We start from the raw sequence: 18,144 nt of genomic DNA on the forward strand, positions 1-18,144 counted from the left end.
GAATCTTAAGACGATGTGATGTCCCGGTCCACCAACTTTCGACAATGACCTCTAACCTGTCCATTGTGATTTGACGGCCATTTTTCAATAGACTCTCAACGTTCCAAAAAGTGTCAGCGAATGGCAGAGACGCAGTACGATTTTGAAAGTAGAGGTGGGGTGAAGGGTGTATGGGGTTAAGTCAAAAGAAGTGGGAAGCACGGGAGCTATACATGCACGATGTCTCTTATTGATGGTTATTTCAAACTTTTGTGTGCATGGCTACTGAAGAAACACGGAACCTCTACCCCCCTCTTGGTTCTGTGGTCCCTGTATAATGGTGCTATGTCGGTGAATGTGATGTAGGGGCGGGAATGTGCTAAAAATTTGTTTTGTGCCAATAAAAATAGTTTACATCGAAGAAAACAAAGTTTACAACGCAATCGAGGGTTTATGTCACTTTTTTTCGGGGGTGGGGGGGGGCTGACGCTAGAATTACATGGCCAAGACCTCTATTTTGTGGTCTTCTTTCTTTCCTGTTCTCCCCTTTTTTATTTCTGTTTCTTTCTACTAATAGTATTTACAAAAAAAAACAAAGGGGCGCCTTCCTTGATAAAACAAAAATTGTCTGAAATTAATTACAAGGGTTTTCACGTACCTATCGCACACTTTTCATGCCTTTGATAAACAATTTCTCACTAATGAAATTGCTGGTCGGATCAAGTTTTTAGAGTTTCAAAGTTATAGAAAAACTTTGCCTGTCACGGCAGTATAATTAATGATCAATCTTATTTATTCATAGGTCTTTCTGCCACACTGTTTCATTTTAGACCTATTGATGTATTGTCAAAGTGAAATGGAAAGCATCATTAAAAAAAATTAATCTACAGTAATGAATATTCGAGTATATTACTTTAGTTAAAAATAATGATAAATTCCATGTTTGTGATTTTACAATTGTTCCTGTCCTACATAGTTCGTGCCCTTTTTCATTATTCATTATATTCCTGATAAATGCATTCATATCATTGATGAACAAATAAAACTTGATAAAAATTCAAGGGAAGGAGAAATATAGCAGGCGTCGAATATGAATTATTTAGTTTCCGTCGGTTCTACCGTTGAAACACTCATTTGTGAAGTAGTCTTAATAGCTACAAAGCAATCAATTAATCACCAGCAATGATGCCGATACTGTAATAGCATCACTAATGCCCCATCATTATGTCTCTACCTTGGTAGCTATTTGTTAATTTGGCGGCATTTTGTATTTTACAAATCTGCTATCGTCATCGACGGAAGCAATTTGTATCTGTGCTTTTCAGTCATCATACATTCTTTTCATTTTAGGAATTACATTTTGATAAAAAGAGAAAAAGGTATATCCTTCAATTCTGTTTCGTCAATGAATTCTTAGAAATTCTCAATCAGCAGAAATATCACTCATTTGATTTTCATGTCATCTATCTTGTATAATTTTAGATGTTTATTAGTTGATTTATCTTTTTGAAAATCGTCTTATAATTTTCATAATTATGATAATTGTTTTAAGGTATTCTCTAATTCATTAACTAATCGGATACCTTTAAACCATATAGTTATATGATATTTATTTCTTAAAAATTTGTATTTGTTTAAGTTTATTCATTCATTTCAAGCCTTCCAACATTTTCCTCTTTTTTTAATATTAATGTTCGCCTATATGAATTTCATTATCGATATCATTGAAAAAAAAATAAGACAAAGCCAAGTTTAAGGGGTTTTGACTCCCGAGACCAAGACCACTGACCACACGTCCTATGGCACCTGAGGATCAGGCTAAGATCGTCTTTGAAGTCAAGGCCGTACGTGAGGATCACAATACTACAAATGTTTTTCCATGAATATATTTGATCTAATGACTTATTGTTACCGTCGTGTTAATATATATTTCCTGGCCTGATCCAGGCCTCATTCAAGGGCCTACCTCGAAGTCAAGGGTAAGGGCTCCAAGATCAAGGGATTCTGACCACCCAGGTCAAGACCGCTGAATGTAAGTCCAAGGGGAAGGACAAGGCCAATATCCCAAAATTGTCTTTGATGCCGTCTTAGCTACGAGGAAAAAGCCGGCTTGAGCAGCACAGTATTGCCTAATAGATATATTCTACATGTATAGTGATAATCATTCTCAATTTATCATCATCATCATCATCATCATCATCATCATCATCATCATCATCACCATCATCATCATCATCATCATCATCACCACCATCACATCATCATAATCATCATCATCACCACCACCACCACCTCCATCATCATCATCATCATCATCATCATCATCATCATCAACTTTATCATAATCATTGTCGTCATCGTCAATTTCCATCTTCGTAATCGTCGTCTCATTACTGGCATTACTTTTTTTTTCAAGGTACGAACTATCACATTTAGAAGATGCGTAACTGCCATCATCACCACCCTTTTCAGCATTATCACTTTCAACATCATTATCATAGTCTTAATCAGTATCATTTGGTTATCATGAGCGGTAGAAGACTATGACAGGGTAAGAATTTGAGGGTTTCATTCTCATCGCCATTCAATAAACATCACAATTGTCATCTCATCATCATGCATTAACAAGTACATCCCCAGAATTTTTTAAAAGTTCATGATCATTACATCCAACACCACCACCACCACCACCAACAACAACAACACAACAATAACAACAACACAATACTCACGAAAACAACACAATTCTTATCATCTCCAGCATCATCTACAGCATCATTATCATAATCATAAAAATCACCACCACCACCATCATAAACAACAACACCACAACACCACTGTCATCATTCTAATCATCTTCAGCATCTACAGCATTATTATCATAATTACCAAAATTAACACCACCGCAACCACCACCACCACCATAATCATCATCATCATCATCACCACCACCACCACCATTATTGTCATCGTCATCATCATCGTCACCATCATCATCATCATCACCATCATCACCATCATCATCATCAACATCATCAATCCAAACATTTTTAACAACCCCATGCTCACTGTTGGCACCACACACTAGCAAAACAATCGCGATTTTTAATATCACCAGTGACATATTGAAATAAGCATAATATTCACGAAAAAGTTCAACTTTATTAATTTATTCAATCAACATAATCATAAATGTCATATTACACAAATCAAATAATTCAGCTACTCACTTTTAACACGAATAGCTGATACAAAATTTTGCTTAACTAAAAATAAATACATACATAACAACAACTAAAACATTATTGTCAATATTCTGGAACTCCCAGACATGAGTAATTACGCAGTCGTTGAGATAAAATCAATAACATTCAACACCCTGAAAGGGTAAAACCTATTTTCCTATCCTTTTCTTGCAGCACCAAATAATAATAATAATATTCGCAAGGTGTTTTGAAATAAATAACCTGGAATGTGTCCAATAAGTTAATAGATATAATATGGAATCCATGATATACATCTGCGAGTATAATACATCATTATCAGCAATTGCTGGTACGCCTCAGATTTTCAATTTTGTACACAAACGTAGACAAATTCGAGATTACATAATAATTAAGAAAAATAGAAGAATCAAATAACGGCAGCTATGGTTGGGCGCATGAGAATAAAAGGCAGCAACCAAAAAGAATTGGAATAATCGGCATTAGAATATAGTACATTACTTGCTTTATTTTTTTCGGATCAACACTTATACATTCCCTTTTCTGTATCAATTTGCCCAAGTAGATTTTATTTGGAGTAATTCCCGCGTCATATGGTAGAAGAAAAGGACAATGATGTTTTTGCTCAAAATGATTCGATTCTATTTAATGTGATATTTTAATTTCATTTGTCTCATTTGTATCTCTGTAAAGCACTGCACCATTTCCCTTTTTTGATATTTTCTTAAAGTGACCGGTACTGATACACTTGGTTAAAACTATTCAAACCATTTTTTTTATATAGATTTTCATTGTATAACAGCATAATTTTACATACTTTTACTTTTCAGTACAATAAGAAGGCAAAAATGTATACGATATGTGACATAGGCATACACAAGTGTGACAGAACGTAGATTAAGATATAATTATAATTATCTTTTTTCTTTCTTTTTACAAAATATATTGTTGGAATCTATTGTATTCCTTGAACATACAATATTTGATTTATACAAACGTTCAGATTTTACGAATTATCATAATTAGACAGACATTTTCCGATTGAGATCTTTGCTTTTAATGAAATAGAGGCAACACAAGATGGTGTTACCAGCGTGTCTATGTGCAATTATCACTATAATAAGGCTCATATCTTGTGTGTGTTTTGCTAAATCTAATCAAAGTAGGCCAAAGTATCGTGGCTAAAATAGGCACCGTGAATGCGTACGCACCCTCTGGTTAAAATCGGCACAAAAAGGCTTAACTTCTTGGCCATTTTAACCGGAGTGGTTTTCTGGTCATTTTGCAATTTGAAGGCTACTGTGGTTTTATAAGAAAAAAAATAAAGAGAAAATGACATTCTGATGGAATGTGTGAGTAAAATACTTAAGTTGTCAAACATCAAGTTAGACTGAAATGTTTTAAAATATAAACTAAACAGCGAAATAAGAAAATCTGAAATAGCACAACTTAATAAATAGAGGAAATAAGGAAACTTGGATTGAAATAATTAAAATTCAACAGAGAAATCAAATAAATAATGAGAAAACTCCCATAACGATGAATATCATACAATTGTGACTAATATTGTCAATATACTCATTCTTGCACTTTGGCCTATTGTGTCCAACAAAATAAAACCTACAAACAAAAGAAATAAATTAATTGTTTGACATGAAATGGCAAGGGCACGACAACAAATAAAAACAATCCAATCACATCTGACGACAATTGGAGAGTGAAATACCACTATATCAACCAATGGAATGTAAGCGAGTCGAAAACAAAAATATGACAGACATAAAGATTTATACATTTCCCCTGTGACAAAGGCAATTTCATTGCAGTAATCTTGAACGTAGAGCGAATTCGGTTGAAGGCGCGTTCGTCAACGGTCTCTTTGTTTGGGTTTTTCCGTGCGTTCACTGCTCTGTTAACAAGCCAATGTACCCGTAACTTTGGCGTGGGCTCGTTTTGTGTCCGGGGATAGCTTGCCTAGACAAAGGATCAACCCAGTGCACTTTTGCACTCCCTTTTCTCTCATTGACAGTAAGACATGTTCACTGAGCGGATTAGATAGTCGAGCCAAACGAAATCTTGTCCGACCACCGACTATAAACATTTACGAACGTCTGTGAATCTTTATGGAGGACATCATGAGCATATTTTGCGTAGATTTATATCTACGGTACCATGAAGAATTATTGCACCGTGGGAAATATAAATATATCAGTCTCATTCAGCAAGTGATTTCTTAATTATCAAACGATCTTAAGGAATTTTTTAAAAGAAGGTTTGGTCGAAAATGCTGGCTGGCTAAATTGCACAAGAACATGTTAAGCATAATTAAATGAAATGGATAATACGAAGCTATCCCCGCCTTAGATCAAACGATCATTAATTTTTTATATCTATTATTTGAACGTACATGTGAACAATTATTTCTATGCAACAATTTCACGGTTAAGCGCCCTGTTGCATTTGAAATTTTAATGAATGACAATTAAACGGGTAGGATCCTGCTTGTGTGGGCTGTATCATAATCGCCACTTATATATTCAACCTTTTTGATGAGCTTTGATTGATAATTCAATCTGAAATATTAAATATTCAATTTCGACGGAGCAAACATTCGACGGAAAACAATTTGCTGTGAACCAAATACCTCTTGATTTACCAAAGAACACTAAAAATGGGGAAGCCTTCACTTTTGAGCAGTGTGGCAATGAAGCTATATATAATGAAGTTATGGAAAGTTTTGACGGATTTGTTGGCAAAGCTCAATGGATATCGGAATGTAGAACAAGACGGCAAGATTACATGCCAAAACTTCATAAGCACAATTTGTATTGTGGGTAGAGTGGCTCACATAAAAGAAACCTACTGTAAAGTAAAAAAGACAAAATGAAAAAGTATAGCATCTTTGACAACTTTTATACAAACAGCACAAAACTTAGTATTTTGTGCAAAGATCGTCTTTACTGATATTGTATTTTTAATGAATCAACATCAGAAATAACAATGAATGATTAACGAGTTTCATAATTCAAAATTCTCTTTCCTACCGTCTGTATCAAAATAAAAACGATTAATCAACAACGTATCAGCTATGTTGCTTTTTAAAAAAATTCTTCATAATTATCTCCATCTACATAAAGATAGAAATTGCGGCATGAAACAAGCAAGGTTATGGTAAAGAAGAAAAAATATATTACTCTAGTCATCTATCAATGAATGTATGAGTGCGTAAAATTACGAATATAACTTAATCAAAGAAATATAATCTGAAGTGCGTAATACGGACTTGGGCAAGTTATGCAGTAATAAAATATGATTTGTTTTCTCTTGCCATGCTTGTAAAACATGTTTTAGGCACCATAACGAACATTCCCAATATTTTAACATATTCATGACAATTTCGACTTCAAGTATGTAAAAATACATTTTATATGTAAAGTTAATTTCTTAAAAACATTTAATATTGTCCAATTCTCTGTCATAATAAATACTAAGAGGTGAGTATGATAATTTTCTATTCATAGTTCGTATTTACTATTCTGTGATTGATTCATTAAGTGTTCCAATCACTATGATCACAGACTTACGTGCGAAGAGTAGGCATTTGTAGGAGGATCACCTGTCGATTCTCTGATGGATGCATCTTGTTGATATGTCGGGTAAGGCCCGGTGAGGTTGGGAAGATACTGGTGCAGTACTTACAAGGGTACATCTCACCCGGTAAGCCATTTTGCTGAAGTTTCTCAAGACGGTCCAGGGGAACCCTCTCCTCGTAATTGTCGCTGCATTCTCGGTTGCCGTGGTTGCTTACAATGTTGTTGTTGACGGCATGGGTCAAGACGTGTTTGGCTCTGCTCGTCAGGCTGTTGAAAACACGTCCACAGTATTGACAGGGAAATGTTTCATCTTCTCCATGTTGTTGCATGTGGCGACGAAGATTGGCTGGTCTGCGGAACTTGCGTCCACACTGGTCGCAGTGGTAGAGCATGTCGCCACCATTACCAGTTTTCGTATCGTTGTTGTTGTTTATCATGTGGGCGACATTGGGGCTAGGAGTGCTACGAGGAGTGTCCATAGATGTAGGGAACAGGTGGTGGAGGGGACTTGGTGTGCTACCCCTGCTAATGCTTCCTTCGCTCCCACTATCACCCTTCCGTGTTGTATCGGGAATGTTGAGGACGGTGGTTGGGTAGTGTTTGGCCCCACCTGCCGGTAAGATTCGGGGAGAGTTCGTTGGCGTCGACCTGTTTTGACTGTTATTGGTGTTGTTGGCCGGTTTGGGCTTATGCCATCGCCGATGTGAAGCCAAGTTTGCAGGGCAGTTGAAGACTTTATCGCATTCTGGGCACCGATACTCGACATGGACTATACAGGAACATTTATGTTGGGCAAGAGAAAGGGGATCCGGGTAACTTTCTTTGCAAAGTTTACACAAAAAGTCTCCTCCTAGTTTTGTTCCGTTCTGATCATTGGTCCTTCCAAGAGCATTTGACTTGCTGCCGACATCGATTTCCTCTCGAATGATTGTGCCGTGTACAGGAGAACGGTTGTCCTCCTCAAAGGTTAACTTTCTAGCTGCTTTGGGTTTCTTAGCGCGATGTGACTTGTGGTCTGAATCTGAGTTGGGTCGCTTGGTGCCCAGAGCTGGAGGAGCACTTAAAGTCAGCTTAATGTTGGGAGTTACAGGGGAGGTGGTGGTGGCGGTGTATCCAGTCGTGAAACACGGGGTTAGGGGTATATGAGACGAGGTGAGTGCAGGGCCAGATGCCTGGAGAACATTCGGCGATCGAACAGCAGCATCTCGGTCGAACTGGAATGCCAATGATGGATCCTTGTGGCTGATAGGAGCCACTGGACTCTGACTATAACCGGAATCTGGTGAATTAAAAGGTCGGATGTAAGCATCAGTCAGATCACCATCCACAAAGCCAAGATCATCAAACTCATCATCAGAAGTTCTCTGTCTGTATGTCACGCTGCCAGTCCGTTTGGTCCGTTTTACAAGAAAGTTTCGAGGCATATTGCAGACGTTTGAGGTAAAATAGCACCAAGTTAAAGTGTCTTGAAGAGATAAAATTAAAATACAGGTGTCTGTCCGTAAACTATACACAAAAATAAATGAAAGAATATTGCAACGAAAATGGCGATTCGGTTGTACTCGAGGAATCCTATGCAGCTGTATTGCAGCAAAAATGTGAAAAGTCAAAGAGTGCAGCAACAGTGATTTGAGCTCCAGTCAAGAGAGCTAAGCGTGATGTGAGAATACTGCTGATTCTCGAGAAAGCTGCAAGGAAAATGACAAGAGATGAGACATATAGCAGTTTAATATCAGATCGCTGGGATGTACGATATTACACGACACGAGACCAGACGGTCTTAAGCTCTCACCTGATTGGTCAAATGAAGTTCGCTGTTCGCCTGGTCGCGAGTCAGTCGTGTGCCAGTTCGTTAACGCTACGCTTCATGAGTACCATGGGAAAGTGTGTGTAGAGCTCGCTGTGTGTGTGTATTCACGAAGGTGATTTGGGAAGTCAACAGGCTGTAAATCGTTGAAACAACAAAGATCCCACACCACCACCACCTCTGACCACTTAAGTAAATGTACTTTGTATGTCCAGCTGATGAGACAACCTTTCCTACAAATCTAACATAAAATAGTTGATGTTAAAGCATTGGATTCGTTCAAACTAAATTTGTTTTCTTCTTAGGGAAACAAAAAGCGGGTACGAGTCAGCTTTGTTGTTCACATGGGTTAGTGAAAGTTTCTGTATTATGCATGACTGTCCCATTGTGTGGTACTCAAATAGCGTTATAGGCCACCTTCTGGAACAATGCGACTTTATAGCCCAGTCGGCACGCGCCTACCATTGTTTTCATATCTCAGGCTCGGATTGTTTCGTCATCAGCTGCTAGGGCTCTCGGCTACGGGCGCAGAGGAGAGCGGCGAAAACTAATTACATCGTTGCAGTGGTTGTAATGGCATTCTTGTAGCTCAAATCCCCCTCCATCTCTTTCCGTCTATCTTCCTCTAACCAGTGATGATGAAGTGGCTTTGTTGTTTCGGGATGTAGTTCAGCTTTTTGTCTTTTATACTTCTAACCTTTGTTTTTAAGGGTAAATTCTCTTTCTCAACCCTTCGATAAATAATGTATTCACCTATCCCTTCATCAGATTGATCATCTCCTTTAGACAAGCCTGAAATCGTAATTGAAAATCGAACTTTCGTCATTTGTATATTCCACTTTGCCAGTATTAATAGGACAAATGATTATTCCCACCTGCAACATATAAAGTCACTTTCTTTACATTTTTTTATGACTTTCTCGGTATGAACCAGGTAATTGTTCGGCAATCAGGATATCAGTCGCTAAGATGAAGATTAAAAAAATATTACTGTTCACATACCATTGGTTGTTGCAATTTCTTTATTTACAATCTATACCTGGCTCTCCTTTACCCTCTCCCCCTCTCTCTCTCTCTCTGTCTCTCCATTTCCCCCTCCCCACCCCGATTCTCACTCTCACTCTTTACCTTTTCTCCTTTCTCTTGTCCATCCCTTACCCCTCCCAGGTCCATATAACGTTTACCTCACTCCTCTGGCTTTGTTTTCATGCCCCTTCTCTTGTTCTCCATTCTTAGCTTCTCCTGTGTAAAGTTATCTGGTCGCGTGCAGGTTGTATAGAGATGGAGCGAGACCCTGGTCGTGATTGGTTCTTTGTTTGTTCCCCCTACCCCCTCCCTATCCGAACGGGGTAAGCCCCGCTGTAGGAATGTACGGTGGGGAAGGGGCTTAAAGAATGATAAATAGATTACGAAACAGGGGGTAGAGAGAGAAAGAGAAGGAGAGGGGGGGGGGTGTGAGAGATGGGGGAGAGAATTAGAAACCACTGACCGAGCTGTAAACACGGTTTGGGATGACGGCACGCGATCGGCACGCGCCCCTCTCTATCTGACTGGTATTGGTCTCTGATCCCTCTCAGACTGTCGCTATCTTGTTGATTCCAAAAATTCTGACTCCATCTCGGAGAATATGTCCGAATAGTTTTAAGTATCGAATGAAGATAAAAATAACCAACGAAATGAAATAAATCTTAAATTAAAATTGAGCTATATAGTTCAAATACCTAGAATTTTCAATGGGGTTGGCTTAATAATCGATTAAGAGGTCTCTTGACTGCTAAAGTACTTTTTCAAGTTTAACTAATATTCATTTTATCCTAGACAGTGAACACTATTGAGAATACAACATGACATTGTCATAGCTCCAATAGAACATTTAGAAACACAACCTTAATAGAAAATGTTAGTTACTATCATCTACCTGCATGCTATCATTGACAATGAGGATGATTTCCAAAGTGCATTAATAATGATAGTGCCAGTAAAAAGCAGACAGTATTTCAACCGCTTGAACACGATTTCATTGAACAATAACCACTAAGTCCGACAATCTGATGAATACACGCCCCAACTGCACCGGCATTCCAAATGCTTCTTATACCATCACTATACCACAAAACCCCCTACTCACCATCTCACTCCCAGGATGGTATAATAAGGGGTTGGATTGGCCGACTTACATCCCTTTAGGCCGAAGCAGCTGCACCGGACAAAGCTCTTTGTGAATATCTGTCAAGCTTTTACACGACCTTTCATTACTCCTTTTATATATTTCATAATTTCTTTGATTAATTATCTGCATTTTAGAATCATCTTTCGTCCCATCCTTTCTTGTAGCTAACAAGAGATGACTCTCCCCAGACGATAAAAGTGGTAATAATAACAAAATGGTTTCCGCAAGAGGCTTTAAACGTATCTGAGGTAGAAAATTATGCCTATTATGAAATTGTTTCGATGAAATATGATTTTTAATTGGGTAATTAAATGCAGTGAACCATAAAGTCCACAGTTATTTGGATATTTCATTGACAATGAATGCTCCGCCTGAACGTTAGAAAACAAACAAGCAAACAAACATGTGTTCATTTCATAATAAGAGCAAATCTAGTATTTTTGTATGAGTAAGCCACAGAGATAATGATGGATATAAAATGCAAATCTTGCAACGGAAATAAAATGCAAATCTTGCAACGGAAAATATATTTTTAGTGTCTTTGAGGGCAATTTGCAGACAACCACCCAGATGTTATCAGTGTTGTGGCATTCAAAGGCTAGCAGCACTGTCGGTATTAATTCATATAAAAAGCTTATAACAAAAGGGACTTATACTCACAAATTGCTCATAATATTCCTCGATGTGAAATGAATTATGATTTGATCTTTAAATCTCTCTCACCCCTTTTCTTACATTAAAATGACTTTTTGATGGAATAACTGAAGTTTTCTTTGTTATTATGGAATTGGAAATAAATTTGACTTGCATGCAGACACGTGTTTAATCCTCTATTCAAGCCGATGGTTTTGGTGGGTTCTTTTGTCACCTTTGTGAAGGAAATAATTGCATGATAAAAAAGGGGAAAAGACCAAGCATTTCATTTTAAAAAATGTGGTTTGTCCAAAGATGTGTGCTTAATTTTTTTGTCTGTCTATTTCTATCCTCTATCTATATCTCTTCTTATGTTCTTCCTCGCATCTCTCTGTACAAAGAGCAAATAGTTTAATTCTATTATTCTTAAGACACCAACAATGAACAGGAGGTATTAGGGATTTATGGCGAATATCCAATGGTACTTATTCATTTTCCCCATTTTTAACGACTATATACAATCACATGATATTGATGAAATTAATGGCATTAATAAGAAGATAACAGACACCTCAAATTGGTAATTTCTTTGCAATAAATCTTTGAGGCGCCGCTTTCTTTTAATAATGTCAATTCCCATGAAAATAACCCGACTCACCAGGCGACGATAATCAGATGCATATCTCGTTTCGTCACAATGCAAACTTTCAAACACCAAGATGCAGCTATAATTGTTAAGATGGAGGTATGCAGGAATTACACTCGGGTATTTGCAAACATTATTTTTCATACATTGAATATATCGTTCAAAATACCGTCATTGATATCTAGGGAACAGATAATAATAAAGTTCACCTTTTATCTTAACCAATGACATAACTTAATATCTAACAATATCATATTTTCAGAATCCTTCAGTGGTAGGTATCACTATTTAAAATGATTTTCTTGCCAGTAATAATAGATAACAAATGGGCTCAAATACAATTCAGCAAGAACACCTTTTTTTTTTAAATAAAAACACTGGTGGTTTTTATCATCACCATCGTCGTCGTTCTCTATACAGTATACGTGTACAAAAATCACGACATTCTTTTTATTCAAATTCACAGGCTACCCTTTTTCGGATTTTCTTTCTCCCGTTTCTTCGAATTTACGAGAGACCCCTAGAATACTACCCTACCCCTAGACCCCCTTTCCCCGTCAGTCATCTGAAATCAACATAGAAACATCCCCGCTCGTGAAAGCGAAATGTAATATTGGCACCACCATAAATAAGAAGCAACAGCAGCAGTCAAGTGCCGGTTAATTTATGACTTTAATTATGAAGAAGTTTGATCGGGGTCGTTCCAAGTTCGATGCTTAGAGATGGGTGAGAGCTCAAGAAGCTCAAAGCAAATAACTTGACAATCCGTTCGAGCTGGCGATGCATTCTGTAGGTATTTTGAGCAGACATTGCGGCAGATGCTAAGGAAGGGGCGTCGGCAATAAATAAGGTAACGAGATTTAATCAGTTAATTATTTTCTCGACTGGTTAACGAGATGGTTCGTGGAGATACGCAAGGTGTGTTTTAGCGCAGTGAAACGAAATCGTCAAATTTCTCTTCAAATAACAAAGCTTAAACAAAATTCCTTGACTTATCATTGAACTCACTGTAAATAGGACGTGAGGAAGAAATACCATCAAGAACGTAAAACATATTTGGCTATTAGCCTAGCATATTTGTCTCTTGTTGGAAACAATGTTTTCTTATTCTTACCCGTTTATACTAAAATTTTGTCTCAATATATATCTTACTTTGAGGAGCCCACAATTTACAAGCTTTGCTTTCTAGTGGGATTCTCCATATTCGCAAATTATAATCCTTTGTATTTTATGACCTTTACATATATTGTTTATAAAATTGACTTGTTACTTTTTTATTTACTTGGTTTATTATTTTGTCGAAAATGAAATAAAATTAGATTTGTGCTTATGGGGGGTAGAATGTACAACTCGGAAATTTATTACTATTTTTTGTAATTTTAAAACCTTTTTTTTTAAATTGCAAGTTTTCACAAATCTTCCGAAGTGTCTACAAACTCCTCAAACTTCCAACGTAAATATGCACGAATGTCATCATTCTAATCAGATGGTATACACGGAAGTTCGATTCCCGAATGAATATATTGGTCTTAAACATTATTTCAATTCTAATTCAGGATGTCATATGATTTAAATATATTTGTCATGTTTACTGTATGCATTTTTATTTATTCAGTGTTCATTTTCTTCAAACCATTTGCATTGTATTAATGTATGCCCATATTCATCCATGATTTGATATTGATTTTTATTTTTATTAAAAAAAAAATTACCAAAACAGATTTCATTGACCAAAATGCAATTGAACCAAACAAGCAATATGGCATAGGTGGAAAATCCTTCAATGTTTATTTTTATTTTTTTTACTTCAGTCATCAGTAAAAACAAACCAACAATAAAAACCAAAGTACAACGGAAATTAGTTAAATGAGAAGTGTTTATATTCAAAATGCCAATTTCACTTTAATTTGGTTAATCCCCACCTCGCTTCTTCTTGTGATTATCACGATCATATCTTAATAAAATAATGCTCTGTTCCCATCTACGGTAGATTATTGTTACTGTCAAATGACGTCACAATAGAACATTTAGCTTAGACTAGGCGTTGTAAGCATGGAGCGCTGATGGCATGGTATTTTTACCAACCAGTTTCCAGTCTTAAAACAACCCCTTTTTATACACTTGAACGCTGAATACCGATCAAGTGTCTTCAAACAGGCAGATACTGAGTTTAATTTGATCCGTAATCTCTCTCTCCTCAGCTCTCTGGATTACGTCACATACAGGCATACAAACCAAAGTCCCCCTTGAGCATGTTGAGAAATTTACAAATTGGACAATGTACTGGGTGATGTTTTCCCCTGTGTGATCAGCTTTAAGGCCTGTATAACTGCATCAATAATGAATGAATAGAGTTGGACTACACACTGACTAGAAAAAAAATGGATAATTAGTGCTAAAAAATATATAAGAGTATAATCCCCACGCCCACTTATTACACGAGGATGAACAAAGACTGGACACTTAAGTGGACGGCACGCGCCAGGCGTATTATCTGGCTATTCAATGGGGATCTGCTCCGGACAATCGGTACAGCTGCCCCCCTGGACAAACCAAGACTCCCTTCAACATCACGATTGCTGCAAGACAAAGTATAAGAAAAGAGATAATTTGTCAGTTGTAAGGTGTTAAATTCTCAAATGACCAATTAAGACAGGGATACAGACCTGGAATCAGCCGTATTGATCGAGAGTGACTATATCCAACATCAATATTCCAAACGGATGTTTTTTTTTTAGCTTGATCATGCAAAACAAAAATCAATCTTGAACAATACGCAAAAATATCATATCAGAAAAGAAACATCCTTGTATCATCAAGCCATTTGTAAGAGCATAGAAAAGATAATGTACCATGCGCTAGATAAGAACTGTATATTGTTATTGTTTTATTATCATTATTACTATTGTTATTATTTAGTATTTATTAGTGTTATTTAGTGTTATTTTTTTTTCTTCTGCTCGTGACATGAATGGTGTGAATATATTCCACATTTATGCAAAAGTTAATTCAAGCATTAAACTATTTGAAGTAGAATTAAATGAATTACATCTTACAAAGAAACGGCCGGAGTATTTGTACCAGCAATAAATGTTTAAAAATATTGATTACTTTAATGAAAAAAAAATTATATTCGCCACTCCAACACAGCATGGAATAACTAATTAAGCAAGGTTTTAGGTTGATTTATACTACCCTTACTGTTATATTGATCCACTAAATTTCGACAAAGACCTTTCGGATGTTCATTGTCATGAAGGTCATTTAACAAGATGTTTTTTTTGTGAATTCATCTTACATCGTGGAGCGAAAAACTCCCCAAGGGTATAAATAATTTCATATTGCTGCCAGGTAACGGTTTATGTAATCAGTGACGTCATATGAAATGAACACTTACCTCAACTTGTTTTTTTTTTTTTTAGAATTAATTAACGTGATAATTATGAACGTACTTTTCCTTTCAAGAACACCCAAAATGCTAATAATTGAGAAGTGCATATACAAGCAAATCTTGCAATTGTAAAAGGCAATCAAATTAAACGATCTCACAGTAATCATTTATAATGATCTCTTCATAATTCATCGATCAACTAGTTGCCGTGAAAAGTATGAAATTACGTAATAACTTTGAGTCATTATGAAACTTGTTGACGTCAATGTTCTTCACAATTTAGATTTATGTGAGCTGAAGTATCATACTCTTCTGACGTTAAACACTTGATCTTTACATTAATCAATGAGGCTAATCAACGAAAACTTAATAATCTTCCTTGAGTTGAATTATATTTTCACTCTAAAAAATGGAATGTTAAATCAACATTTTGAAAGGTTGGAGGAGTGACAACATTTTCTAAATGTTGCATTTACCACTTTGAATGGTTCTACCCAACACTTAAAATGTTGGATTTAGCTTTATACAAAGTTGGATGCAACATTTGGAAAAGGTTGTCACTCCTCCAACCTTTTAAATGTTGATTTAACATTCCATTTTTTAGAGTGTTGCTTCAGCATGTTCGAAGGCGTACCTATGAAACCTCGTGGGGGGCAAATATGGTGCCAACATTTAAAAACCCTTTTGAAAACACCTTCTCGTCAGATTTTTCACTTTAAACTAAAAATGAACAGGTTATCAAATATCTGTCGCGGGGGGGTCGAATAGGTGTCGAATATGTTTCATGACCGAGGCATGTTTTGCTCCTCCCTCTTCCTCTGAATTAATTTATTTTTTGTTATTACCATTACAAAAATGAGGGAAATAAAAGGCTTTACAACTAATAGGGGACAGAACGATATACAGAGGGATGAGTTAAGATGTCTAAAGACTATAATTGTAAAGATTATCGAAGTCATTATGGAAACCATTATCTTCCAAATAGAAGTTCGCAAGACCCTACATAAAGAATCATGCAGCTGCCTTCATCTTCACTAATCCAACATCTACGAATCTTCCAAAGAAAAATATTTTCTGCTCAGGACCAAACAAAGAATTGCCATCGCTGTTGAAACCATATTTATGAGTGTAGGTGCTTGAGTATATAGGGTTGGAGAGTATACGGATGTAAGTTATACGCGTATAATTATGAGTCTGATGGTCAATCCGTCGAGATATTGTTTTATAGTTCATGATTTTAAGTCATTAACACATTCTTTATCGGGTGTTTTATGTTCCATTAATAAATTTTGATGTGTGATAGACTTTAGTAGTCTGTAAACATTCCCCCCATATTTTTTCCCCAAATGAGCATTTTTTACAATAAAAAACTTGCACGTTTACAGAAGTAAAATAATATAAATTATACAAACAAAATGCTTTAATATACTCCATTTCAGAATAAAGTGTTTTCTCTTCATCCCACTTAAATCATAGATGTAACATTTGATTTGATTTATCTAATGAATGTGTTTTAATTGACTTTTGTATCTTTTTAAAATCGGGCAAAGTCTAGTTCAGCCTCGAAAAAAAAATGTTGTTTTACTGAAATGATTATACAGTTACAGCATCATTTCGCCTTGTTTTAAATCCATATAATATATTCTGTAGAAAAAAAAATTAATAGTAAACATAAGAGGTGATATCCATGTGTCTACTTTACTCGAAATATTTCTACTGAAAATACATAAGCAATAAGAGTGTTCAATTGCTTCCTTTTCAGTGTTACAAAATGTACAACACACTGTATTGGTGATCTTCAGGGGTAAATAGAATATCATTTAAAAACACAATTCTATTAAAAACGTTGTATTGGAAATATTTTAGCCTGATATCCATTGAGAATATGAAAAAACATGGTAAATCGGATATCGGCAGTTTGGAATTTAAAACAAGAATAACAAGTACACCACTCTGTGATTTTATTGGTTAAACTTGTTTAAAAATTAAAATATTCATACAAAATATTTGTAATAGAAGACTTTTGTGAAAGAGGCGAAGCCAAATTTTAATTACTGTGGAAGAATTACTTGTTGCTTACCGTCTTGTCACTTATGATTACCACTTTCAAGTGTGTTATACTCTTTCATTTAACCACCTGCCCTACACGAGTGGAAACACTACTTTAACAAACCAATCGCAGACAAACGAAGCGTCCACTCCCCACGGCTCCACCCATTCCGACTTCAACCGTTGTTGACCCAAACTGAAACAGTATAGGTTATAGAATAATTTGACGTTCTAGTCAGACATGACAGATACAAGTCCTTTGTATTGGTTAAAATGCGGTTTCCATGACAGTGGTATGATAGAGGCCTTGAAAACTTTCAATACTTGCCTGCTGAAGTGTATTGGTATTCTCTGTGACTTATTGTTTTCTGAGTGGGAAGGGGGGGGGGGGGGGTGAGTGGTAGTGACTTATGGGAATATTTATATTCTGAATCGAAGACTACCTATATCGATGTTAATGTATTTTTCGAATTTTGAAGTTCGGTCATTGATTTATTCTTTCAGGTGTACGGTCAAGAAAAGATGAATTTGGGACCTTCCTTCAAAATTCTTCACCAGTCTGAAAATGTTATTATAAAATTTGATGAGAGTACACTCTAAAAAATTAAGTGCTAATTCAGCTCTTAAAGAGCGTGTATAGTGACTGCACTTC

The 18,144-nt window shown here is 36.2% G+C and overlaps 1 protein-coding gene across 1 annotated transcript; it reads right to left on the bottom strand.

Annotated features, from left to right (window-relative positions):
• Positions 1 to 3,139: 3,139 nt before the first annotated feature.
• LOC121418838 (insulinoma-associated protein 1a-like) lies at positions 3,140 to 8,630 on the bottom strand. The gene has a single exon (XM_041613015.1). The coding sequence runs from the start codon at positions 8,218 to 8,220 to the stop codon at positions 6,784 to 6,786; it is 1,437 nt and encodes a 478-aa protein (XP_041468949.1). The 5' UTR covers positions 8,221 to 8,630; the 3' UTR covers positions 3,140 to 6,783.
• Positions 8,631 to 18,144: the final 9,514 nt, after the last annotated feature.

The sequence above is a fragment of the Lytechinus variegatus genome, chromosome 7 (genome assembly GCF_018143015.1).
Source record: "Lytechinus variegatus isolate NC3 chromosome 7, Lvar_3.0, whole genome shotgun sequence".
In the NCBI taxonomy this organism is placed as follows: Eukaryota; Metazoa; Echinodermata; class Echinoidea; order Temnopleuroida; family Toxopneustidae; genus Lytechinus; species Lytechinus variegatus.